The sequence below is a fragment of the Malania oleifera genome, chromosome 11, assembly GCF_029873635.1.
Source record: "Malania oleifera isolate guangnan ecotype guangnan chromosome 11, ASM2987363v1, whole genome shotgun sequence".
NCBI classification, from domain to species: Eukaryota; Viridiplantae; Streptophyta; class Magnoliopsida; order Santalales; family Ximeniaceae; genus Malania; species Malania oleifera.
This window is the reverse complement of record NC_080427.1, coordinates 46,484,564-46,510,768: the sequence shown is the minus strand read 5'-3', so window position 1 is coordinate 46,510,768 and position 26,205 is coordinate 46,484,564. Positions and strand designations below refer to the sequence as shown.

Below are 26,205 nucleotides of genomic sequence, written 5' to 3'. Positions count from 1 at the left end.
TGAAAAAGAAAAAAAAATGATTCAGTTCAAGTAAAATCACATGTTGAGCATATCATTAAACATGCATATCAAACATATGTGTACACTCAATTTATTATTTTTCAATATAGCATGTGTAGTGTGTTATAACAACCATATCTTACTTAACAACTTTTTCCTTTTTTTGACATTGCTCAAGATATCAATAGTTGATTTTATGATACCGATTTAAAATTGAAGTCATGATATTTATTTAAAATTCATGATACCAATTGAGAATTGATACCAATTGAAAATTTAATTCATGATACCAATTGAAATTTCTCTAAATTGATTAATAGGGAAACAATCATAATATAAGTAATATGACATAACACTCCCCCTGAATTCAATACATTCAGTTTTGTTATCAATTTTGCTTTCATCATCCTATGTATCAAAACATTGATTCTTATCACGTATCAAATATCAATATCATACTAATATCATCAATGTCATATTATGCTCATAGATATAATCATACTTTTCATGCTTAAAAGACAAATTTAACTTTTAGATTGTGATACCAAGTAAGCTTTGTAAAGTTGTGATACCAATCAAAATTTTAAAATGTGATACCAAAAATATTCATGGATACCAAAATAATCATTATATCTCTCATAGCTCATGGATATCAATATAAAAAAAAAACAGTAAGTCTATCCATGTAATTCATCAATAGCATGCATGATCAAGAATTAATCTCATATCAGAATTCATACTTATACTAAATAATCTCATGCTCAAATTTTCAACATAGTGAGCCATAAATTTTCAATATATATCATGTAGCATATCATATAGGCATGTAAGCATATAGCATCTCATATAGTCATTCATTCTCAAACTTATCTTAAACTTCTTCTTTAAGTTTTTATATTTTAACTAGTTTATTTGTTGATCATGAATTAAGTTACTTTCTCAATTTTTAAAGGGAATGACTTAATCCATGGAGTTTTTCATTTATGAACTAGTCTATCATCTTGGTACCCATACTTTCTTGGGTTCGGTTGGTTTAACAAGGGATGATTCCTTAATCTTCCATACTTGTTTAATTTTTACACCCTTTCTCTTAAATGGACATTCAAACTTTATATGCCCCTTATTCTTACATTGATAGCATAGGGTGTTAGTGTAAGCATTAAGGGATGTGCTTGCATTATCTTTGGAGGCTTTTGAGAAATAGCCCATGTAAAGACTCTTTTTCTTTTTATTTTCAACTCCATTGAAACCAATGCCTTCTTCGTTTAATGACATTCTTTGGGAGCCTAGCATTTTGTCAAAGTTTGTTTTTCCTTTTGTAAAGTTATAAATGATCTTTTCTTTATCTTTAATCTAATTTTTGAGATCATTTAACTCTATCTCTTTATTGTTATCAACCTTCTTTTGAGATTTCTCTAACTCTAGAGATAATTTTCTTATTTTATCCTCTAATTCAGAAATATATATCTTTCTCATATACCGTAGAGGATAGGGATCTAAGTTCTTCTATCATTTTTTCATTCTTGTATTCTAATTCTTTAATTTTCAAGTCGTTTTCTTTTTTAGCAAAAGTTTTAGCGTCTAATTCTTTCATTAATCCTTCATTCTTTTTTTTTAATGAAGCATTTTGTTTATTTACTTTAATGAGCATCTTATGTACTTTGAATAGATCATTTTGAAGTTCATCATAAGATGGCATACCCTCATCACTTGATCTATTACTACAAGAATTATTTGAAGATTTAGTTAAGGAGCTTTCTTCATTATCCCATACCATAAAACACATGTAGGCAACCTCTTGGTCACTTATTTCATTCTTCGAACTACTTGTACTATCCCAAGTAGTGGCTTTCATTGCTTTCTTGTTTTTCTTTTTAGACTCCTTTTTTAATAGTGGACATTCCGGTTTTAAATGTCCAGCTTTATTGCAATTGTAGCATTTAGGAGTTTTATTCTTTGATTTCTTGCTAACTTCTTCTTTTGATTCATCTTATTCAGATTTTTGATTTCTTCTTTTGAATTTGTTTCTCCTTCTTAGTATCCTTGCTAGCTTTTTAGATATGAAGGCTTCTTCATCTTTATCCATTTCACTACTTGAGTTTTCTTTTAATGTTTTAAAGGCTATTGATTCTTGGGTTTTGGTTTTTCCATTCTTTTCATTCATTGTCATTTCATATGTAAGGAGAGAACCTACAAGTTCATCTAAGGAAGTGTTTTTCAAATTTCTTCCTTTGGTTATGGAAGTGGCTTTTGGTTCCCATACGTTCGGTAGCCCTATAAGGATTTTCCTTATCATTTCATAAGTAGTGTTGGTTTTTCCTAGTGCATTTAGGGAATTGATTATGTGAGTGAACCTAGTAAACATATTTGTAATTGATTCATCTGGGTTCATCTTAAAGGCTTCATACTCGCTTGTGAGTATATCAACCCTATTATCCTTAACATCCGTTGTTCCTTCATAAGTAACTTCTAGCTTATCCCATATTTCCTTAGCTGATTTACGAGTCATTACTAGATTAAATTCATTAGCATCCAAGGCACTATATAAAGCATTTATAGCACTTGAATTTGTTTATAGCATTTTATAATCTTGATTGGTCATATCTTTCTTCTCTTTTGGGATTTGTTTTCCATCTACTATCTTAGTGGGAATTTGATCTCCATCTATAACGACTTCCCATACTTTCCAATTCATTGTTTGGAGATAGATTTGTATTCTCTTTTTCCAAAAAGTGTTGTTTAAACCACAAAAGATAGGAGGCCTAGTTGAAGATTGTCCCTCTCCAAAGGGAGCTACGCTTAAGTTAGCCATTACGATTTTTTTATAGCTTCTAGTTAAGAGTTGCTATAATCCCGCTCTGATACCAATTAAAATTAGGAATAGCTTCCCAAGAAGGGGGGGGGGTTGAATTGGCTTTTAAAAAATTTCTTTTAATTCCTTTTTAGAATTCTCAAACTTATTTTATTTCTTTTAACCAATTTGTGACTTGTTTGTTTAATTTGTTAAGCACTTAAGAACTTAGTGTCTTTATTGAATCCTTAACCATACAAACATCCAATTATTCAACCAAACCAATCAACTATAATTAGAAAGAAAACAACCAAGCCAATACACAGCACTTATGTAATATAAAAACTCAAAATGGTTGTTTGTTGATATTAGCCAAATTTGAACTAAGCCCTGTAGTGAATGAGAATTTATACTTGTCAATGTAAAGCCCTATATAAATGAATTCAATCACTCTTTCCAAATATTTAGAATTCAAATAAACTCTTAGTAAATTTATCTTTGGAATGTTAACCAAGTAATGTACTCCTGTATGGTTTTCGCAAGATATGGTTTAACCAACGTACTCCCTTTCAGTTTCCGCAACCCAAATCAAAATTAAACTTTAAGTTTACTTGATTTCCAAATATGCGTAGTTTATATGATTTTAAAATTTAAACCATCCACGCAATTTAAATATATACTGAAAATAAAAAGTAAAGAAAGAGAGAGTGAGACGGAGATTTTTACGAGGTTTGGCTTATACCTATCCTACGTCCTCGCCTTTGGTAAACCACCAAAGGATTCACTAAACATGTTCCTTTAACAGGTGGAACAGACATTTACAACACTCCTTGGGTAAGGCTAGAGCCCGCTTTCTCTAAACGATATCCCCTCGTCCGGTCACTCCTTACATAGGCTAGAGCCCGCCTCTCTAAGCAATATCCCCTTGCTTATCCAACGATCCAAACAACTCTTGAAATCGTCAATATACAAGATACAAATCAAGTATTTGTGTACAAGAACTTGCTCACACAAAGAACTGATTAGTACAACAATTTAGAAACTAATATACTTCAAAGTAAATAACAATATGGAATTTAACTTGAAGCTCAATGAAGTATATCACCAATTAATTCTTTCAATGAATGAAGGATTGAGAAATTGTAGCACAAGATTGGTGAGTAAAATCAATAAGAACTCAATAAGCTTCATGCAAGTTCAGAGCAAGAGAGAGCCTTGAGAATTTGAGAGCAATTTGAGAGAGATGCTGAATTTTAATTCTTGGTGTGTGATTCAATAATCTTTTAAGCTTATTTATAGACTTTAAAAGGTAAGTAACTTGGTGCCCAAGTGTGTTGAAATATCGCCCAAGTTTCCATAAATTTCGACCCACAAACAACCCCGTTTAAAAATTTGACCGTTATGAGAAAAATCAAAACATCCGCATGGCAGTCGCCTGCCCCAATCCTCCAGTTGCCTGCCATGTTATTTTTAAAGGAACAGTAGGGGTAGTAGCCTGGCAGTCACCTACCAGAACTAAGCCAGTTGCCTGGCATAGCCACCCAGGCGCCTAGCATGTTCAGGCAGCCGCCTGGCATGCACACATGCTACTGTCAGCTTCGAGTACCTTTCTATTTTTTGGTAATAACTTTTTCTGTATAACTCCGAATTCGATGATCTTGGTGTCAAATGAAAGCTAAGGGAAAATAATACAACTTTGATGTTGAATACGTTTTTAAATAAAGAGCTTTTAATAGATAAAAATACACCTCAATGCAGATGTAGAAAAATTAACAGCATTTGAAAAACCTCTTTTTGGTGCTTTTCATTCCAAAAATGATTCTAACATTTTTGAAACAGTTTTTGACCTTATAAAAATATTTTCCAAGTATGTTCAAAGGTATCTAGGTCCATGATATTAACCTAAGAGTTTTATGTATCCATATTGAAATTATTTGAAGTACTTACATGAAATTTCCTAGACTTTTTCAAATTTTCAATCCTTGAATTCCTTGAGGTCTTTATGCTTGCTTCATCTTTCTTTGAGTTTTCCATGTTGATCACTTGGGCTTTTATTCTTGAAACTTTTTCTTTAATACCAATGCTCTCATGATCTTTCAGGCTTTATACTTTAAATCCATTTTTGAATCCATGCTTTAAACTTCATATTGAATTCATTCTTTGAAGTACAAACTTTCATCAATTCTTTAACGCTCTATCCTTGAGTCCTGAAAATATATCACTTAAACAAAACATGTTATGTTCTACTTGTTTGTTAGCATCAAAATAGGATATTAAGTTTTGTAAGGCCAACATGACTCACTTTAAAAATGAGCAGCGCAAAAACTATCACAAGTACAAGAGTTTAGTCGCGTAATAATTAGCCCAAAAAGGCCAGATCATCTCCTCAGAGAATACAAATTAATTTCAAACTCGTGTTAAAAAAAAAAGGAGAAAATAAAAAAACAATTTACTGAACACAGTTCAAATTCGATTTCTTGGGATTTTTGAGAGTTTGTGATGAAATTAAAACAAAACGAGTCCTAAACTAGAGATATAAAATTCTTAAACAGAAAAATAACTACCATGAGATTAAACAAACTAACCAACTATGCCAACCCAGTATAATCCATTCAATGACTCATTCAACCATGCAAATAAACAATACGAGATTAAACAAGCAAAATAACCAACTCTTTAAACATTCAAATAAGGAACTAAGAAAGAAGACTTCATTAATCTCATAAAGGCATTCAACAATTAAATGAACTTAAATAAGGGCCTAAACAAAAATAGACTACACCTAAACAAAATCTTAAACAAGAATAAACTAAACATAAATAAGGTCTTAAGCAAAAATTAACTAACTTAAACAAAGTCTTAAACTCAACCAAATACTTAAACAAATTAAATCCACGTTAAAATAAGCTTAAATGAAAATTAAACCAATAATAAGTTCCATTAAATATTAAAATGACATTGAAGTTTAAACAAACTAATTAATTAAAGAAACAAGAGAACAAGAGAGAGTGAGAGAGAACTAAAACAAAAATTAATCTAATAAAAAATGTTCTTCAACAATGAAATAAACTTAACACACTAATTAACTTAAACAAAAATTTAATTCCAACAATAACTTTAAATAAAAGCAAGCTAAACTCAACAATAAATATAACTCAAATAAAAATAGCTAAACTTCAACAATGGCTAAGGAAAAATAAACTCAAACAACGCATTAAAATCACATTAAAGCAAATAACTAAAATGGCAAAAAAAAAAAAAAAGGAGAGAGAGAGAGAAGAGAGAGAGAGAGATAGAGAGAGAGAGAGAGAGAGAGAGAGAGAGAGAGAGAGAGAGAGAGAGAGAAGAGAGAGAGAGAGAGAGAGAGAGGGAGATGGCCAAATGGTCAGGAGAGTGAGAGCCTCTGTTGAAAACAACCCTACTGCTCCCCTTCTTCGGCACCCTCCAAAAGAATTCTCCCAACCCTAGTTTCCTAGCCTCTTTTTCATTAAAATCCCCCTATGGCCAGCTACCCAAGACCCAGCACATGGGCCACTCTTTGAATGCATGGCCTCTCCTCTTCACATATGCACACGGCCCAAGACCCCTTTAAAGCTGCTACGGCCTCCTTTGCTCTTTCTTGCATGGCCGATATAAGCAAGGGCCTTACATACACGACCTTTTCTTCACATGACCTTCTCTTGGGCCTTCAGCTTTTTAAAAACTCACGGCCAATGCACGAATTTCATGGCATGACCCAGCTTCCTCCTTCAGTGCACACGACCCGAGACGCTCTCACGCACACCCACTCCTTTTTTGCATGCATGGCCCATGCAAGCATGGGCCTCACGTGGTCCTTTCTCATACAAGGTTGCGTTCTTCTTTTCCTTCACACACTTTTTCTTCTTCTTGTTTCTCCTTTGAATTTTCAAAAAGGCCTTGCAATAATTAAGTACAAAAGCTTGTAAATTTACTGCAAATATAGAATAAAAATTCAAATATTGTAAATTGAGCTCAACATTGAAATCTTGGACGTAATTAAGCATTTAAACAAAATTGCACTATTTAATTAACGTTTTTTAAACACCTAATTACACAACTTTGACGCGTAATCAGGTGCGGCCAAGAAGATTCTTGGGATGGAGATTCGTAGGGACAAAACTTCCAAGAGATTGTGATTATCTCAACGTGGCTATATTGAGAGGGTGTTGGAGAGATTTAGCATGGATTATGCAAAACCGATGAGTACAACATTGGCGAATCATTATAGATTGTCTACTGTCCAATGCCCAAAGACATATGATGATGTTCATGGCATGTCAAAGGTCTCATATGTCAGTGCAGTGGGGTGCTTAATGTATGTTATGGTTTGTACATACAAGACTAGATCTAGCACAAGTTGTTAGTGTGGTGAGCAAGTTTCTTTCAAATTCGGGTAGACAGCATTGGGATGCAATCAAGTGGATTTTTAAATACTTAAAGGGTACTACTAACTATGGCATTATGTTCGAGAGGAAATAGGGTGATCCTTCAGTTATAGAATATGTAGATGCAGACTATGCAGGGGACTTGGATGACAGGAGGACTACCACATGATATGTATTACCCTTGTGGGAGGGCCTATTTGTTGGAGGTTCATGGTTTAGTATCTAGTTGCACTATCTACAACTGAATCGGAGTATATGGTAGTGGATAAGGCTGTCAAGGAAGCGTTGTGGCTTACATAATTAGTCAAGGAGTTAGGTATTCAGTAAGGTGGAGTTTAGTTACATTGTGATAGTCAGAGTGTCATTTATTTGGTGAAGAACCAAGTGTATCATGCTATGACCAAACACATAGATGTGAGGTTTCATAGGATCAGGGAATTGGTCTCTTCTGGTGAACAACTACTTAAGAAAGTTCACACTTCTGAGAATGCAACAGATATGTTGACAAAGTTTGTTACCACAGAAAAGTTCAAGCATTACTTGGACTTAATCAATGTCTCTAGTTGCTAGATGGGATGCGTCCCAACTTACTGTTCTAGGTGGAGCTACGAGTTATATTTTCGTATTTCTCCTAAGAGGTGAATATTCACCAAGGTGGAGATTATTGGAGTATATGGTTCATATTGAGTGGAACATAAATACAGAGAAAACATGCTGAGGAAAAACAAGGAAGCTGGGCTGCAAGAAGAAATAGTCGACAGTTACGTCAACGGTTTCAATCTTAGTAAGAAATCGTCGATAGTTTATTGAAACTATTGACGGTTTTGTTTCGCGTTGGTTTTGAATTTTGAATTGGGAAGATTGATAGGTTGGGTATTCAGATGGAAATCTTTCATGAATTTATGCAGGGGTATTTGGGGAACTTCCTAATCTCTTTATACGTGTAGGGGTAGCATATATACGATGTCGTAACCTTGGTTTTAATAGATAGTGAATTTCACGACCCACTTGCTCCCGTGGACGTAGACACATTGTCAAACCACGTGAATTCTTGTGTCATTGTTTATTTGCTCTCATTTTTTTTTTATTACATAAGAACTCCAGCCACCAACGAGCCCTTCGGACCCCTTGGTGCGGCACCAAACCTACGAATCAGCGTCATCCGCCCCCAAGTCTCGCTGATTAGGGTAAAGTCCAAATGCGGACACGACTTCTGTGCATCAGTTGGACGTTCGGCCAACCCGACTTGTAGTAACCGGAAAAAAAAAATATAATAATAATAATAAAATAATAAAATAAAATTAATTAATTAAATTAATAAGTAAAATGAACAGTATGATAAGGAACAAATATATATATATATATATAAATATTAAAGCATGTATATATATATATATATATGTGTGTGTGTGTGTGTGTGTGTATATATATATATATATATAAAAGGTATGAAAGCTTCTTAAAGAAGCTTTACTTTACTTTACTTTACTTAAGGTTTATTATATATATATATATATTATTAAATTAACACAAGCTTCTTTAAGAAGCTTTGAAGGTAAAATCCAAATTTAATTGGATTTTTGGTGGATGTGAGTTCATTCTCTCTCTCTCTCTCTCTCTCTCTCTCTCTCTCTCTCTCTCCTACGACTCTCTCTCTTCGATTCTGGGTTAGTTTTATGCCGGATCGACAAACCGAAACCACCACGACGCTCCTGGCGAAGTTCTCTACAAGTCTGCCGGAACGGATCGTCAGGAAAACAAAGTTGGATTTCATCCCAAATCCAAGGTAAGACTTTATATTCAATATTTGGATTTTTGACAGTTGAAGAAAGTAATATACGCGTTAAAATACTGAACTTTAATACTGGAAATTTTCAGTTCCAGGGTATTGATTGGGAACGTTGGGAATCATCCCTAAGTTAAGGTAAGACTTTTTAAGTCGAATTTGATTTAGTGGTAGTTATAGAAAATATTGTACGTACGAAAATACTAAACTTTAATTCTGCGAGTTTTCATTTTCAGGGTATTGAGTTGAGAACCTTGTGGGTACGGGAAAGATTTTCTTAGGGGCTTTTCAGGAATCAGGTAAGGAGATAAACTAAGCTAGTTTTGTTTTGAGAAAATGTATGTATATATATATAGCATCTGGTTTCAGGAAAAATAAATATATTTATATATATGATTTATATTTGGAAAATACTGTTTAAATGATGATATATTGAATACGTAGAAAATTTGTTTAGTGTGGCATGAGTATAAAAATGTTGTGAAATACTGTTTTTTTTTTTGGGAATGAGGACGATATGGATTTTTATGATGGAAAACCGGCGTACGGGCCGAGATATTTTTATATGTATATGTGATTTGCCGGCGTATGGGTCGTGCTATGTGGATGAGATTTGCCGGCGTATGGGCCGTGCTATGTGATTTGCCGGCGTACGGGCCGTGCTATGTGGATGAGATTTGCCGGCGTATGGGCCGTGCTATGTGATTTGCCGGCGTACGGGCCGTGCTATGTGGATGAGATTTGCCGGCGTACGGGCCGTGCTATGTTAAAATGTGTAATACCGGCGTACGGGCCGATGATTTTCATGATACACGTATATATGTGAAATGATATGATTGATGTGAAAATAAATGATATGAGATATTTTTGTATCACGGTTTTAGTATATGTATATGATATCAGAACCTGGTTGGCTTGGTCTAGGCTAGCACTTGCACGGTACCGTTGCTATGTGTCCATGATCCTTGCGATCATGATATCTGTGTTAACGCCGCTGTACGGAGTGGTGTGAGATTGGATGGTCGATGTGGTTATTTTTAAGAAGTGTGCTGTTATCGCCCCTGGTGTACGGACCAGTCTGGGTAGACCCATCGGACCTACAGACTACTGTTTGACTTGGCAGTGGTCGGCCAACCATTGTCAGGTCCCGCCTTCGGGCCACACAACCCAGTCATGTGGGGGTAATACATGACAACAGCCAGCTAACCTACCAGGATTATTTTTATGTTATTATTATTATGATATGAGATGAGAAATGTTTATGAAAATGCAGTATGTTCTGCCATGTTTTGATATGCATATGTTTTCACAGATTTGATAAACAGTATTGAATATGTTATGTATGGTATATGTAGAACATAGAATACTCATGTTGCCACACACTAGTATTAGTTTATTTCCCTTACTGAGAGGTGTCTCACCCCTAAATCTTATACATTTTTCAGGAGCCCCTGATAGGAGAGCGGGAAAAGCCCCGCTGATCTAGATCAGTTGTTTGCCCTCTTTAGAAGGGTAAGTTTTTGGTAGGGACAGTTAGGTTTTGTGGGGATTGTCCCTAGATTTCATTTTTGAGATGTATATACTTTGAGATAGTAATTGTAGTGACTTTGGTATGTGTTATGCACATTATGATGAGATGTATATGATTTTATATTTTCTGCTGCGTAGGCTTCTGCTGTATGTTTTGTTATATCCCTGGTGCCCACGGGCGCAGGTGGATTGTGACCTGCTGAGTTGGAATGTATGATGTGATGATAATTTATTTATATAAAAAAATATATATATATGTGAAAAAGGAGCAGGTCGTTACAGTTGGTATTAGAGCCTAGGTTGCTAGGTTCTGTAGACTTTAGAGTGCAGCAGGAACAATAGCAGAGTTTAAGAAATGATTTGAGGTTTTGTTCTATAGTCTAGAAGCAGGACTTCCGTGGTAGTTTATGTGTTTTTCCTAGGGTGACGATTTCAGGAAAACCATAGTAAGCTATTGTCGAGTTGTGTTCCTAGAATGTAGGACTGGGGATTAACAATGAGTTAGAAATGTTGAGATGAGTGGTGAGGATAGGTGGGTAAATTATGAGGATAGGATTACTTAATTGCAACTGCTATTTTCCAGGATGGATCCAGAAGGAAATAGTGCCCATGCGAGTGGCAGTGATGGAGCAGGACCATCAGGTGCAGCTAGGACCGACTCTGATGCGGTATTACGTAGCGTGGCTCAGCAAGTTATGGCTGAGATTGCTAGGAGCTCGAGGGAGCAGAGTGGTCCATCTACAGGCCATGGGTGCACTATAGAGAAATTTACGAAGATGAATCCTCCGGCGTTCTTAGGTGGAGTTGATCCTGTAGCCGCTGAGAACTGGATGCAGGAGATTGAGAAAATCTTGGCTGTGCTGCAATGTACTGAGGAACAGAGGGTCCTCTTTGCCACCTATAAATTGACAGGAGAGGCTGAGAGGTGGTGGACTGCGGTGAGACTATTAGAGCAGCAGAGGGTGACTCCAATAGCTATGACATGGGACCGGTTTAAAGATCTGTTCTTTGACAGATATTTTCCAGCTACTGTAAGGGAGGCTAAGGTAGAAGAGTTCCTGAGTCTGAAGCAGGGACAGCTATCCGTCCAGCAATATGCAGCACGTTTTATCGAGCTCTCTCGATTCGCCCCATACATTGTTCCTGATGAGGTGAAGAAGGCGAGGCAGTTTGAAAGAGGCTTGAGGCGGAGTATATTTATGCAGGTGGTGGTGCTGCGGATCCAGGACTTCGCTGAGTTGGTCGACAGGGCGGCCTTGGCAGAGATTGGTGAGCGTCTTGATGCGGATGAGCAGGGACAGAGGAAGAGATCTGCATCTACGAGCTACCAGCAGGGTCACAGGCCGGGTCAGTGGAGGAGAGGTAATCATGGTAGAGGGCGGAGACAGGAGACAGGAGGACGCCAGGTGCAGACAGGACAGGGTCCTCCAGTTTGTCAGACTTGTGGTAGGAGGCACTGGGGAGAGTGTCGAGCTGGTGGTGTAGTGTGCTACCGCTGCGGTAGATCGGGACATATAGTGCGAGATTGTCCTACCCCGCTAGATGCAGCTCTAGTGTGCTATCGTTGCAGTAGATCGGGGCACATGGTACGAGACTGCCCTACTCCACCAGATGCAGTTCCAGCTCCTAGACCATACCGGGGAGGTTATCAGGCACCACGGGGAGGCCAGCAGAGGAATACGGCTCCAGCCAGGGTGTTTACTCTGACGCCGGGTGAGGCTGAGGCATCAGGTGACGTGGTGACAAGTATGGTCATTATGCTTTCTTTTAAAGTTATTGCATTATTTGATTCAGGAGCTACACACTCGTTTGTGTCTTTGGGGTGTATTAAATTATGTGAGGCTGAAACACAATCATTAGATGTTGAAATGTTGGTATCTACACCGACTAAGTCGGTAGTGAGGTGTGGTAGGGTACTCCGCGACTGCCCAGTAGAGATTCAGGGGAAAACATTGTCTGCTGATTTGATAGTGTTAGACATGCATGGGTTTGACGTTATATTTGGCATGGATTAGCTAGCAGCTAATTTTGCCAGCATAGATTGTCGTGCACGAGAGGTGATATTTAGACCCCCGGGGGAAGCAGAATTCAAGTTTGTAGGGTCGCATGTACAATCCCCGCCTCAGCTAGTTTCAGCTATTCAGGCCAGGAGACTACTGCTGAGTGGTTGTCAGGGGTTTGTGGTGGTTGTGAAAGAGATGTCAGAGAATGAGTCGAAACTTGCTAGCACGCTTGTAGTGAAGGAGTTTGTGGATGTTTTTCCAGATGAGTTACCAGGCTTGCCACCCGACCGTGAGGTGGATTTCTCTATTGATCTACCTCCCGGTACAGCACCGATTTCTAAAGTACCTTATCGAATGGCGCCAGTGGAGTTAGCAGAATTGAAGAATTAGTTGCAAGATCTGCTAGATAAGGGCTTCATACGGCCCAGTGTATCTCCGTGGGGAGCTCCAGTTTTATTTGTGAAAAAGAAAGACGGGACTATGAGGATGTGTATAGACTATAGGGAGATAAATAAAGTGACAATCAAGAATAGGTATCCTCTACCCCGTATCGATGATTTGTTTGACCAGCTCCAGGGTACACGGGTGTATTCGAAGATTGACCTCAGATCTGGCTACCATCAGGTGAAGGTGAAAGCAGAAGACGTCTCAAAGACGGCCTTCAGGACTAGGTATGGGCATTACGAGTTTCTAGTGATGCCGTTTGGTTTGACGAATGCTCCTGCGGTATTTATGGACTTGATGAATAGAGTCTTCCACCAATACCTAGACCAGTTTGTTGTTGTTTTTATTGATGATGTACTAGTCTATTCTAGGAACTATGAGGAGCATGAGACTTAAGGCAAGTTTTGCAGACACTTCGGGAAAAGAAGTTGTACGCCAAGTTTAGTAAATGTGAATTTTGGCTGGAGAAGGTCGTGTTCTTGGGGCATGTTGTATCTGGAGGCGGTATTTCTATGGATCCTAGTAAGATTGAGGCTGTAGTGAATTGGGCTAGACCAAGAAATGTCCAGGAGATCAGGAGTTTCTTGGGGCTAGCAGGCTATTACCGTCGTTTTGTTGAGGGATTCTCAACTTTGTCAGGGCCCTTGACACGACTGACGAGGAAGAATGTTAGATTTGAGTGGGACGATAGTTGTGAGCAGAGTTTTCAGGATCTGAAGCAGAGACTAGTCACAGCACCAGTGTTGATCATCCCATGTGGGGGTGAAGGGTATACCATTTACAGTGATGCGTCCTTGAAGGGACTTGGCTGTGTATTAATGCAGCATGGCAGGGTAGTGGCGTATGCATCCAGGCAGTTGAAAGAATATGAGAAGAACTACCCTACCCATGATCTTGAGTTGGCTGCAGTGGTATACGCACTGAAGATTTGGAGGCATTACCTGTACGGTGAGCAGTGTGAGATCTTCTCCGACCATAAAAGTTTGAAGTATTTCTTTACGCAGAAAGAACTGAATATGAGGCAGAGAAGGTGGTTGGAGCTGATTATGGATTTTGATTGTACCATCAGTTATCACCCAGGGAAAGCAAACGTGGTAGCTGATGCGTTGAGCAGGAAATCCAGGGAGCCGGTGTTGGCGGCTATGGGGATCCAGCATCCGATCATAATGGATCTGGAGAGACTCGGCATAGAGTTGGTGGAGAGTGATCTCCCAGTATGTATTGCCAGCCTAGTGGTACAGCCTACCCTGTAGGAGAGAATTAAAGCTGCCCAGAAGGAAGATCCAGAGCTAGTGAAGGTGATAGACAGAGTACAGAGTGGGCAGGGGGAGGAGTTCAGTATCGCAGATGATGGAGCTTTGCAGTTCCGTTCCAGATTATGTGTTCCTGCCGATACTGAGATCAGGAAGACTATTCTAGAGGAGGCTCACAGATCTTTGTATACAGTTCATCCCGGTAGTACGAAGATGTACAGAGATCTGCGAGAGTCATACTGGTGGAGTGGTATGAAGAGAGAGATTGCTGAGTATGTAGCACAGTGTTTGACGTGCCAGCAGGTAAAGGCTGAGCACCAGAGACCGGCAGGGCAGTTGCAGCCGTTATTCATCCCGGAGTGGAAGTGGGATCACATATTGATGGATTTCGTGTCAGGACTGCCGACGACGTTACATGGTCATAATGCCATCTGGGTGATTGTTGATCGATTGACGAAGATTGCCCACTTTATTCCCATCAAGATCAGCTACTCCCTCAGCCGTTTAGCGGAGATTTACATTCAGGAGATAGTACGTTCTCATGGAGTGCCTGTATCTATTGTATCGGATCGAGACCCACGATTCACATCACGATTTTGGAGGAGTTTGCAGGAGGCTCTGGGGTCTCAGTTATCGTTTAGTACGACATTCTATCCTCAGTCAGACGGGCAGACTGAGAGGACGATACAGATATTAGAGGACATGCTCAAAGCGTGTGTACTAGACTTTGGGGGTAGTTGGACTCAGTTCATGCCATTAGTAGAATTTGCGTATAATAATAGTTATCAGTCTAGCATTGGCATGGCACCATTTGAGGCTCTGTACGGTAGGAGATGTCGTTCTCCTTTGTTCTGGGATGAAGTGGGTGAGCGGCGAGTAGTGGGGCCAGAGCTGGTTCAGCAGGCATGTGATAAAGTTCGTCTTATCAGGGATAGAATCAGTGTAGCTCAGAGTCGACAGAAGAGTTATGCCGACCATCGCCGCAGGAATTTAGAGTTTGACGTAGGTAATCACGTATTTTTGAAGATAGCTCCGATGAAAGGGGTTATGCGATTTGGGAGGAAGGGTAAACTTAGTCCTAGGTTTATCGGTCCATTTGAGATTCTAGATAAAGTGGGACCGGTAGCCTACAGGCTAGCTTTGCCACCTGTATTGTCCAGGATTCACAACGTATTTCATGTTGCTATGTTGAGGAAATACGTCTCAGACCCTTCTCATGTCATCAATTATGATGAGTTGGAGCTTAGTGATTCACTGGGATATGAGGAGGTACCAATACAGATTCTGGATAGGAAAGTGCAAGAGCTACGTAACAGGATGATTCCTCAAGTAAAAGTCTTGTGGAGGAATCATGCAGTAGAAGAGGCTTCTTGGGAGTCTGAGGAGCAGATGAAGCAGAGGTATCCGCATTTATTTCAAGAAGTCTGAGTGAATAAATGTAAATAGTTAAGTAGTTTTCTGTTGCAGGTACATGTAATGGTTGAATAGTGTAGTACTTTAGTTTTGGGAGAATGGTTTTCTTTTGTATATGTAATCTTCCAAGACTCAAGATGTAACCACGGTATTCCTCCGCCATAAGTGAGGATAGGTAATAAAATGAGTAGACCCTTTTTCCTGATTAAAGGATGGCGAGTACGGAAACAGTAAATTTCGAGGACGAAATTCTTTTAAGGGGGGAGGAATGTAGTAACCGGAAAAAAAAATATATAATAATAATAATAATAATAATAATAATAATAAAATAATAAAATAAAATTAATTAATTAAATTAATAAGTAAAATGAACATTATGATAAGGAACAAATATATATATATATATAAAAATATTAAAGCATGTATATATATATATATATATATATATATGTGTGTGTGTGTGTGTGTGTATATATATATATATATAAAAGGTATGAAAGCTTCTTAAAGAAGCTTTACTTTACTTTACTTTACTTAAGGTTTATTATATATATATATATATATATTATTAAATTAACACAGGCTTCTTTAAGAAGCTTTGAAGGTAAAATCCAAATTTAATTGGATTTTTGGTGGATGTGAGTTCATTCTCTCTCTCTCTCTCTCTCTCTCTCTCTCTCTCTCTCTCTCTCTCTCTCTCTCCTACGACTCTCTCTCTTCGATTTCGGGTTAGTTTTACGCCGGATCGACAAACCGAAACCACCACGACGCTCCTGGCGAAGTTCTCTACAAGTCTGCCGGAACGGATCGTCAGGAAAACAAAGTTGGATTTCATCACAAATCCAAGGTAAGGCTTTATATTCAATATTTGAATTTTTGACAGTTGAAGAAAGTAATATACGCGTAAAAATACTGAACTTTAATACTGAAAATTTTCAGTTCCAGAGTATTGATTGGGAACGTTAGGAATCATCCCTAAGTTAAGGTAAGACTTTTTAAGTCGAATTTGATTTAGTGGTAGTTATAGAAAATATTGTACGTACGAAAATACTAAATTTTAATTCTGCGAGTTTTCATTTTCAGGGTATTGAGTTGAGAACCTTGTGGGTACGGGAAAGATTTTCTTAGGGGCTTTTCAGGAATCAGGTAAGGGGATAAACTAAGCTAGTTTTGTTTTGAGAAAATGTATGTATATATATATAGCATCTGGTTTCAGGAAAAATAAATATATTTATATATATGATTTATATTTGGAAAATACTGTTTAAATGATGATATGTTGAATACGTAGAAAATTTGTTTAGTGTGACATGAGTATAAAAATGTTGTGAAATACTGTTTTTTTTTTTGGGAATAAGGACGATATGGATTTTTATGATGGAAAACCGGCGTACGGGCCAAGATATTTTTATATGTATATGTGATTTGCCGGCGTATGGGTCGTGCTATGTGGATGAGATTTGCCGGCGTATGGGCCGTGCTATGTGATTTGCCGGCGTACGGGCCGTGCTATGTGGATGAGATTTGCCGGCGTATGGGCCGTGCTATGTGATTTGCCGGCGTACGGGCCGTGCTATGTGGATGAGATTTGCCGGCGTACGGGCCGTGCTATGTTAAAATGTGTAATACCGGCGTACGGGCCGATGATTTTCATGATACACGTATATATGTGAAATGATATGATTGATGTGAAAATAAATGATATGAGATATTTTTGTATCACGGTTTTAGTATATGTATATGATATCAGAACCTGGTTGGCTTGGTCTAGGCTAGCACTTGCACGGTACCGTTGCTATGTGTCCATGATCCTTGCGATCATGATATCTGTGTTAACGCCGCTGTACGGAGTGGTGTGAGATTGGATGGTCGATGTGGTTATTTTTAAGAAGTGTGCTGTTATCGCCCCTGGTGTACGGACCAGTCTGGGTAGACCCATCGGACCTACAGACTACTGTTTGACTTGGCAGTGGTCGGCCAACCATTGTCAGGTCCCGCCTTCGGGCCACACAACCCAGTCATGTGGGGGTAATACATGACAACAGCCAGCTAACCTACCAGGATTATTTTTATGTTATTATTATTATGATATGAGATGAGAAATGTTTATGAAAATGCAGTATGTTCTGCCATGTTTTGATATGCATATGTTTTCACAGATTTGATAAACAGTATTGAATATGTTATGTATGGTATATGTAGAACATAGAATACTCATGTTGCCACACACTAGTATTAGTTTATTTCCCTTACTGAGAGGTGTCTCACCCCTAAATCTTATACATTTTTCAGGAGCCCCTGATAGGAGAGCGGGAAAAGCCCCGCTGATCTAGATCAGTTGTTTGCCCTCTTTAGAAGGGTAAGTTTTTGGTAGGGACAGTTAGGTTTTGTGGGGATTGTCCCTAGATTTCATTTTTGAGATGTATATACTTTGAGATAGTAATTGTAGTGACTCTGGTATGTGTTATGCACATTATGATGAGATGTATATGATTTTATATTTTCTGCTGCGTAGGCTTCTGCTGTATGTTTTGTTATATCCCTGGTGCCCACGGGCGCAGGTGGATTGTGACCTACTGAGTTGGAATGTATGATGTGATGATAATTTATTTATATAAAAAAAATATATATATGTGAAAAAGGAGCAGGTCGTTACACGACTCCCATAACACATCTCCATTACCATCCACGATCCCTACTGGCTCACAGAGCAAACTCGCACCATCCATGGTCCCCGCTGGCTTACAGAGTAAACTCTCACCATCCCCAAGTACCACTAATTTCGTGAGTGTATCTACCTAGAATTGAACCCCCGATGACCCCTCTTACTTACTGATGTCTTTCCACCGCACCATGCCGTGGGGGCTATTTGCTTTCATTATTATCTGTGTGATTGTTGTTTCCATATTATTCATCATTAATTGTTACATTACACGATCCGTGATTTTTGCTACGCATTGATTTGCACAAGACATAAAATCTTTGATATTAATTCTTAAAAAATATAAAGGTAAGAAATTATAATTTTTTAAATTAAACTAGAGAAAAAAGTTAATATATATTTAATTTAGAAAATAAATTTAAATGTAATAAATTGCTTTTATAGGAAACAGTTAGGCATTGGAGACGCTCATTCCAATCAGGGCCAAACGTGTGTCCTGTCGGCGCCGCCACGTCCCTCAAAACAGCCAGGTGGATATCGTACGGCTAGAAAGGAGGCCGGCGAGGGAAGCCCAAAAAGGTCAAAAGACACTCCGCTCCTCACGTGACCCCGGGCAGCCTCGCCACGTTACTCACGGCAACCTTAACGGTCGGCAAACCCAACCACAGGTCGCCACGCCACTTTCATGGCGTAAGTTAGTCGTCGGGCAGCTTGAACGGGTTGGATAAAAAGTGTGTTGGGGGGTTGCTGAACTGCTAAGGTCCCTACTTTACTCTCTCTCTCTCTCTCTCTCTCTCTCTCTCTCTCTCTCTCTCTATTTTGAATTTTCTGGTTCTCCCTAAATATTGGAGACGCCGTTCTGTCTTCTGTAATTTTCCCTTCGTGGGGATTATTGCTGTAAGATTTTGGGTTGTTTGGGGGCTGGGAAAATTTTCAGAAATGGATGACGAGTTTGCAAAGCTTATCATGAGGATGTACCCACCCAGGTATTTTTAACTCTTGCACTTTTTTTTTTTGTAATTTTTAATTATATTTGTAGTTTTTGTGTGAATTCATCTTCTGGGGTTTGGGGATTTATGGTGTTATGATTGAAATTCTGTAGTGACGATGCTGTGTTTTTTTTTTTTTTTTTTCTTTTGTTGAATTTTAGTGAATTTTGTGTTTATCACCTGTATTTTGTGTGAATTTATTAATTTACTTCTTGTGAGTATGCGTTTTTTTTTTTTTTTTTAAATGATGCTTTTGTAGTGTTTTGATTGAGTTTTTTGTATGGTGCTGTAGAGTTCAAGCAGTCCAGTTTGGAAGTTGTTGTAGTTTATGATTATATTTGTAGTTCTTGTGTGAATTCATCTTCTGGGTTTTGGGGTTTATGTTGTCATGACTGAAATTTCGTAGTGAAGATGCTTTTTTCCTTGGGTGAGTTTTAGTGAATTTTTTGTTTATCTTTTGTATTTTGTGTGAATTTATTTCTATACTTGTTGTCAGTATGTCATTTTTTTTTTTTTTCTTTTTTAAAGTTGTCGTGGTGTTGTGGTAGAAATTTCGTGTGGTCTTGTAGAGTTCAAGCAGTCCAGTTCTGGAAGTTTTGTAATTCATGATTATATTTTTAATTTTTATGTGAATTCATCTGCTGGGTTTTGGGGTTTATGTTGTTATAATTGAAATTCTGTAGTGAGGATGCTGCTGTTTTGTGTTTATCTTTTGTATTTGACGTGAATTTGTTTCTATATTTGTTGTGAGTATGTCGTTCTTCTTTTTTAAAATTTTAGGTGTTTGTGATGTTGTGATTGAATATTGTACGGTGTTGTAGAGTTCAATTACTCCACTTCTGGAAGTTTAGCTTTTTCTCATGTGTGTGATTCAGGAATGGAATTCATTAATTATTTGCAGGTCTTGTCCTTTGTGATTCCCTCTTTAATAGCTTTTTTCTCGATATTTTCTTTTGATTTTTGTTTGTTTGGCCTGAAAACTGAGGGGATTCAAACCCCTGGTTTTTTTAAAGTGTAAATGAACATGAAAATCAACTCATGTAAAAATTCTAAATACAATAATTTGATTGAGATATGTTGGGTTTTCAAAGCTTCTGAGGAACTAATAGCCGGAAAATACGATGCTTCGGTTTGAACTTTTTTGCTCTCATTCTTTTTCTTAGTTTTCTCACTGACCAAGCAGAACTTTTTTTTTCTCAGTTTTCCTACTTACTTCTTTTGGCGAGTTTAAGCTCTTTACTGACACTCAATTGGAGTTTTTCTCACCAACCAACCAGAACCCTTTTTGTCTGTTTTAGTGCTTTCTTCTTTTGGTGAGGTTACTGGCTAGCTCACACTCTTTGCTGACCCTCAATTGGAGTTTAAGAATCTTGCAGCTTCAACATGCAATTAACAGTGGCTTGGGACTATGTGTGTGACTTTCTTTTATTTTCTTCCCTTCTTTATTTATTCATTAATTTTTTTGTGGAAAGAGGGTTTGATATGTTTTGAGTTCCTTGCAATCGTGATGAATGTTGTTGCTGAAATTTGACTGACCTAATTCTCCCCCTGACCCTGTAATTTTTAAAAATAAAAATATGGGGAGCTCCCAGTGGCCAGCCACCATATCACTTGTAGATGGAGACTTTTCCTATTAGAGGCATTTAGGTTCTATTTGGATCAAGTATTTTGTGAGAATCAGAGGAATTCAAGTTTTCATCATATTTTATATCTATACCAAATACTATTTAGAATGAAAATTTATTCAAATATGAATGAGAATTAAAAAAAACCAAAGGTTGATGATGTGTTAAATAAAAAATTGTTCTTTGATTTACTATATGTTTTATTTATTTACTATCTTCCGTGATAATGGAACAACAAAAATTGAATTCCCTAATATTTGTGTTTCCTTCATATTTTCCAAGTTCCAAACAGAGCCTTACTTTCATTTTCCGGGTTTGGATTTAGGGTCACTGCCAGTACTTTAAAATTTCACTGTATCCCCTCAAGAATTTTGTTGCTTTTTAGCTATATAGTAGTTCTCTTCTTTGACTCTGCATTTGTGAGAGAGGACGAAGTGGGTGCCTTTTTTTTCTTGTTCATATTTTTTCTTGTTAAAGGAGGAAGTAGGTGCTGCTTCAATTGATTTTCTCTTTGTTACTGCAGAGTTGTCATCGACAATGATGCTTGCAAAGATGCCACTGTTATTCAGGTAAGAATCACACCTTCTGATTTAGGCAGAAAATTTAAATATCTCACGGGCCTATTTTGGCTGGTTAATTAGCCTGTGAAGTCGTAGTTACATGAAAAATAATATGTGAATTATCTTGTTTAGGTTGATAGTGTTAAGAAACATGGAGTTCTCCTTGATGTTGTCCAAGTTCTCACTGATATGAACCTTGTTATAACAAAAGCATACATCTCTTCTGATGGTGGATGGTTTATGGATGGTAAGGTTTTCTTTTTCTTCAGTTATTGAAAAAACATGTAGAGATTTTTTACTTTTTTTCTAATTTTATTTCCTCTTTGAAATTTAATATTGCAGTGTTTAATGTGATTGACCATGATGGGAACAAAATTAGGGATAAAGAGGTCATCGATTATATTCAGAAGGTAAGCAGTTTCCTGCTACTGCTATTCCTCTTTTTGTAATTCTTTTCTGCCAAGAAAATTTTCTAATATAATTGCTTTTCTGTGCCACTGAGGGATGTTAAACCATGGTATGATTTGTTTTCTAATCAGCGATTTTTAAAAAAAAAAAAAGTTTGTACTGCTATTTTCACTCTGCAGTATTCATCTTCCACTATAATTCTTTCAAAAGCATTTTCTAGTGGTCTTTTTCAATTTCATTCCACTTGTAACAAAAGGAAAACTATAACACATGCACAGTGTTACCCTCAAATCTTGTTCTTTTTGCAGATTTCCACTCATGTTGGTCTCAATTTCCTTCTTCCCCCCCCCCCCCCCCCCCCCCCCCCCAAAAAAACTTTTGCAGGCTATTGAAGGTGATGCCTGCTTTATACCCGCATTGAAAGGATCCGTTGGGGTGGTGCCCTCTGAAGAGTACACGTCAATTGAATTGACGGGGACCGATAGGCCTGGTTTGTTGTCCGAAGTATGTGCAGTTCTTGCAGACCTTCATTGTAATGTGGTGAATGCTGAGATATGGACACACAATGCTAGAGCAGCAGCTGTGGTTAACGTCACAGATGATTCCACAGGCTGTGCAATAAAAGACCTGAAACAGCTCTCAACAATAAAAAAGTTGCTTTGCAATGTTCTTCAAGGAAACAATGACTTGAAGACAGCAAAAATGACAGTTTCACCCCCTGGGGTTACACACAGGGAGAGGAGGTTGCATCAGATCATGTTTGCCGATCGAGATTATGAAAGGGTTGAAAGACCAGAACTGGAGAGAGTTGAGGATGAGAGCTCGAGGCCCCATGTTACCATATTGGATTGTTTTGAAAAAGATTATACTGTGATTACTATGAAGTCAAAAGATCGGCCAAAGCTGCTGTTTGATACTGTTTGCAATCTTACAGATATGCAGTATGTAGTCTTCCATGGAATGGTCAACACAGGGAGGACGGAAGCTTATCAGGTAGGATCAATCTTGGATAACTCATAATTTAAAAATTTTGCTGGTGAAGTTTTTCTCTGACCAAGTAGACATCATTTGAATTCATCAAGCTTACAAATCCCACTAGAACTTGGATGATGTATGACTATTTTAAATCTTTTGCTGATCTCTTCAGCATGAGGAGTAGAAAACCTCACCTAGACCCTAGACTCTAAAATGTAGACCCTAAACCTGACCTCTTCATTTTATGCACTGCCTATGTTGATCAACTAGTACTACTTGTTTGATTTAATTTGCTGACGTTCGGTTTGTATGTAGGAATACTACATACGACATGTCGATGGGCTCCCCATCAGCTCTGATGCCGAACGAGAGCGTGTTGTACAATGTCTTGAAGCAGCCATTGAACGGAGAGCCTACGAGGTATTCACACAGGACTCCAATAAGTTAAGAGATTGATTATTTGGGTCCAAAGAAAAAGATAATTTTTGTATGAATAACCATTACAGGCAAATAAATTCCATCATTTCTTGCCTACTTAAGGTCATGCTTTAATTTGTATTGTGTTGTTCTTGTTCTTCAGGGACTAGAGCTAGAATTATGCACAGAAGACCGCATTGGACTCCTCTCAGACGTTACCAGGATATTCCGGGAGAACAGTTTGTCTATTAAAGGTGCAGAAATTTCGACAAAAGATGGGAAAGCCAGAGACACATTCTACGTCACAGATCTCATGGGAAACCCTGTTGATCCCAAGGCTGTTGATTCTATTCAACGACAGATTGGAGAGAGCATACTGAAAGTGAAATGGAACTCAAATCATTTGCCAGAAGCCCCTCAAGAGACAACAATGGGTTTCCTCTTTGGGAACTTCTTCCGAGCTCGGACTTTTCAGAATTTCAAACTGATTGGATCGTGCTCCTAGCTGTCTTCTGATATTGTTCACAGAAGTAGATTAGAACAGATACATTATGCTTCAACTCAAAGAAAGAACAAAAAACCAATGTGTTGAAGAACATTGTAAATGGGTGTTTCCACTCTGATGGGAAGAGTTTAGGGGTCATATCCTGATACTCATAAACAGAGACCATTCCCTGTTGGATAGAAGTTATAATAGGGATTGGTCTGTGAATATATCAGTAAACTGTGTACAGTGTATCAGTAAATTGTCAATTGTGTACAGTGTAATGTCATGTTATATGACTTGTACAAAACCATGAAAAGATTGTACAGACAATTGATGTTTATGAAAAGAAAAAACAGAAAGGGTGTAAATATTATGTGTATTGTGTGTGCATCTTATATGGATGTCTTATGTTCAAATTTTGAGAATGGGTGTGCTACGAATGGGACATGGGTTTTGTTCTACCGAACCTAGTTATAACAGTCTCGGTCTAACTACAATGTGGTATTATCTATTGTGGCCACTAGCCCCATAATTTTATCCTATTAAAGGCACCCCCCAAAATTTTCCTAGCACATGGTCGAGATGGGACTGTGATAAGTTCACTTATAATTTTTGATGCCCTTGCCAGAGTAGTATGCACACTTCTGTGTAGGACAAATTGTACCCCCAAAGGGCTCTAATATTAAATGTAACAATATCGGTCCAATTTTGATGAGGTATTGTATGCCTTGGCCCATTGGTTTCATGGTTTTGTCCTATAAAAAAGCGCCTCATATAATTGAAGTGTGAACTAATCTTGTAAGCTCAAAATTTCTCTAATATACAATCGATATGGAACCGAGTAAATATTATGTGTATTGTATGCACAATTTATATGGATGTCTTATGTTCAAATCTTGAGAATGGGTGTGCTAGGAATGGGACATGGGCTCTGTTCTACCGAACATAGTTATAATGGTCTCAGTCTAATTGCAATGAGTTATTGTCCATTCTAACCCACTAGTCTCACAAGTTTGTCCTATAAAAAGCACCCTAAAGATTTTCCTAATACATATTCGAAAATGAGAACGTGATATATTCTCCCATCCGATCTCTAATGCTCGTGTCAGAGTGGCTCACACTTCTGTGTAGGATTCGACCTCATAATAGTAACCCCAAGGTGGCTCTAATACTAAATGTAACGATATCGGTTTAATAATATATATCATACGTGTAAAATGAAATAGAGAAAATGTTGCAAAATAGAAAACACGTCGAGGCATGTTACAATGTCATTTTCCTTAAAACGTTACTTGTCTCCACCATATCGGTGTGTATTGAGTCAGCAAATATGTTTCGAGGATACAATGAAGCCCATAATATAATCTAATATCAGTTTGCATTATACACAAATGAAAAACTGATTACAAACACCCTTAGAAGAATCTGAACAAATTTATGGAATTTTATTTCTGCAAAAAATAAAACCTAGAATTGAAGAAAATATAATTTGTGAAAGCCTTATGAGAGAAAGAGAAGAAGAGAATGATTGAATATTTATGTTGGATTCTTAGAGTTAATTTTATGTTTAAATAGACAGAATTATGCCTATTCCCAACAGTTACATCTATTCAAATTTAAAATCTGACCGTTAGATTATTTATATGGTTCAGATTCCACCACTTGATCTTATAAAAAATATAAGATTAATTTTAAGACATCCGATCATAATCAACAATCGCAATCTCACAACAATGCAAGTGTACTAAGTGCTTGTGCGCCATTTAAATGCGCCACTAGCACCCTACAACCCACGCCATGTGCGCGTGTGTGTGCGTGTGCGTGTGCGGACGATGCAAAGCACCGTACTGGGGTGTACTAGAGTACACACTAACACTATCTCTTAACCAATTTTAAGAGAATATATCACCTTATCATTTATTAATGACTTTTCTTTTTTCATTCTTTCCAATGTGGAACAAACCCATATATCATTAAATGCTCTTCATAAATGTTTTAGAAAATACAGAAATGGAAGACATTGAAAACCCATAAAATTGATTATTTTAGAAAATATTTCAACATTCCCCCACCATTTTCAAAATATAGATGAAAAACTATTTATTTAGATAAGAGAAAATTTATGCATAAATGAAGGTGTCTTTAGAACTTGAACCTTCACTTAGTGAATACATAAAAAATTTGATCAGGATTATATAGTAAACGAACTTTGTACTAGCAATCCTCTTTTAATTAACCGGATACATATCACACACAAATTATCAGATCTTTAGGTGTTACCAAAAGTCGACGCATGGATTGGCCTTGCATCTATATCCCAGTTAAATAAGTGCTCTAGAGATAAATCCATTTCTCATAGGAAATAGCACCACTTCCGACACTCATATAGGTAGGTATATCAAATGTACCTCTATAATTAAAGTACCCCACATAACCTATTATAATCCTATTAAGAG

The 26,205-nt window shown here is 37.5% G+C and overlaps 1 protein-coding gene across 1 annotated transcript; it reads left to right on the top strand.

The window, feature by feature from the left end:
- The first annotated feature begins 18,774 nt into the window (after positions 1 to 18,774).
- LOC131168308 (ACT domain-containing protein ACR6) lies at positions 18,775 to 24,122 on the top strand. Its single transcript, XM_058127638.1, has 7 exons — positions 18,775 to 19,274; positions 21,426 to 21,471; positions 21,595 to 21,709; positions 21,805 to 21,872; positions 22,255 to 22,863; positions 23,161 to 23,265; positions 23,426 to 24,122. The coding sequence occupies exons 1-7, from the start codon at positions 19,228 to 19,230 to the stop codon at positions 23,765 to 23,767; spliced, it is 1,332 nt and encodes a 443-aa protein (XP_057983621.1). The 5' UTR covers positions 18,775 to 19,227; the 3' UTR covers positions 23,768 to 24,122.
- Positions 24,123 to 26,205: the final 2,083 nt, after the last annotated feature.

Bases quoted from the DNA above. Each gene is read 5' to 3' on its own strand.
- LOC131168308 (XM_058127638.1), top strand. From the start codon at position 19,228: ATGGATGACGAGTTTGCAAAGCTTATCATGAGGATGTACCCACCCAG. The intron at 21,710-21,804 runs GTAAGGTTTTCT...TTAATATTGCAG, and splicing joins TGGTGGATGGTTTATGGATG to TGTTTAATGTGATTGACCAT. The intron at 23,266-23,425 runs GTATTCACACAG...CTTGTTCTTCAG, and splicing joins TTGAACGGAGAGCCTACGAG to GGACTAGAGCTAGAATTATG.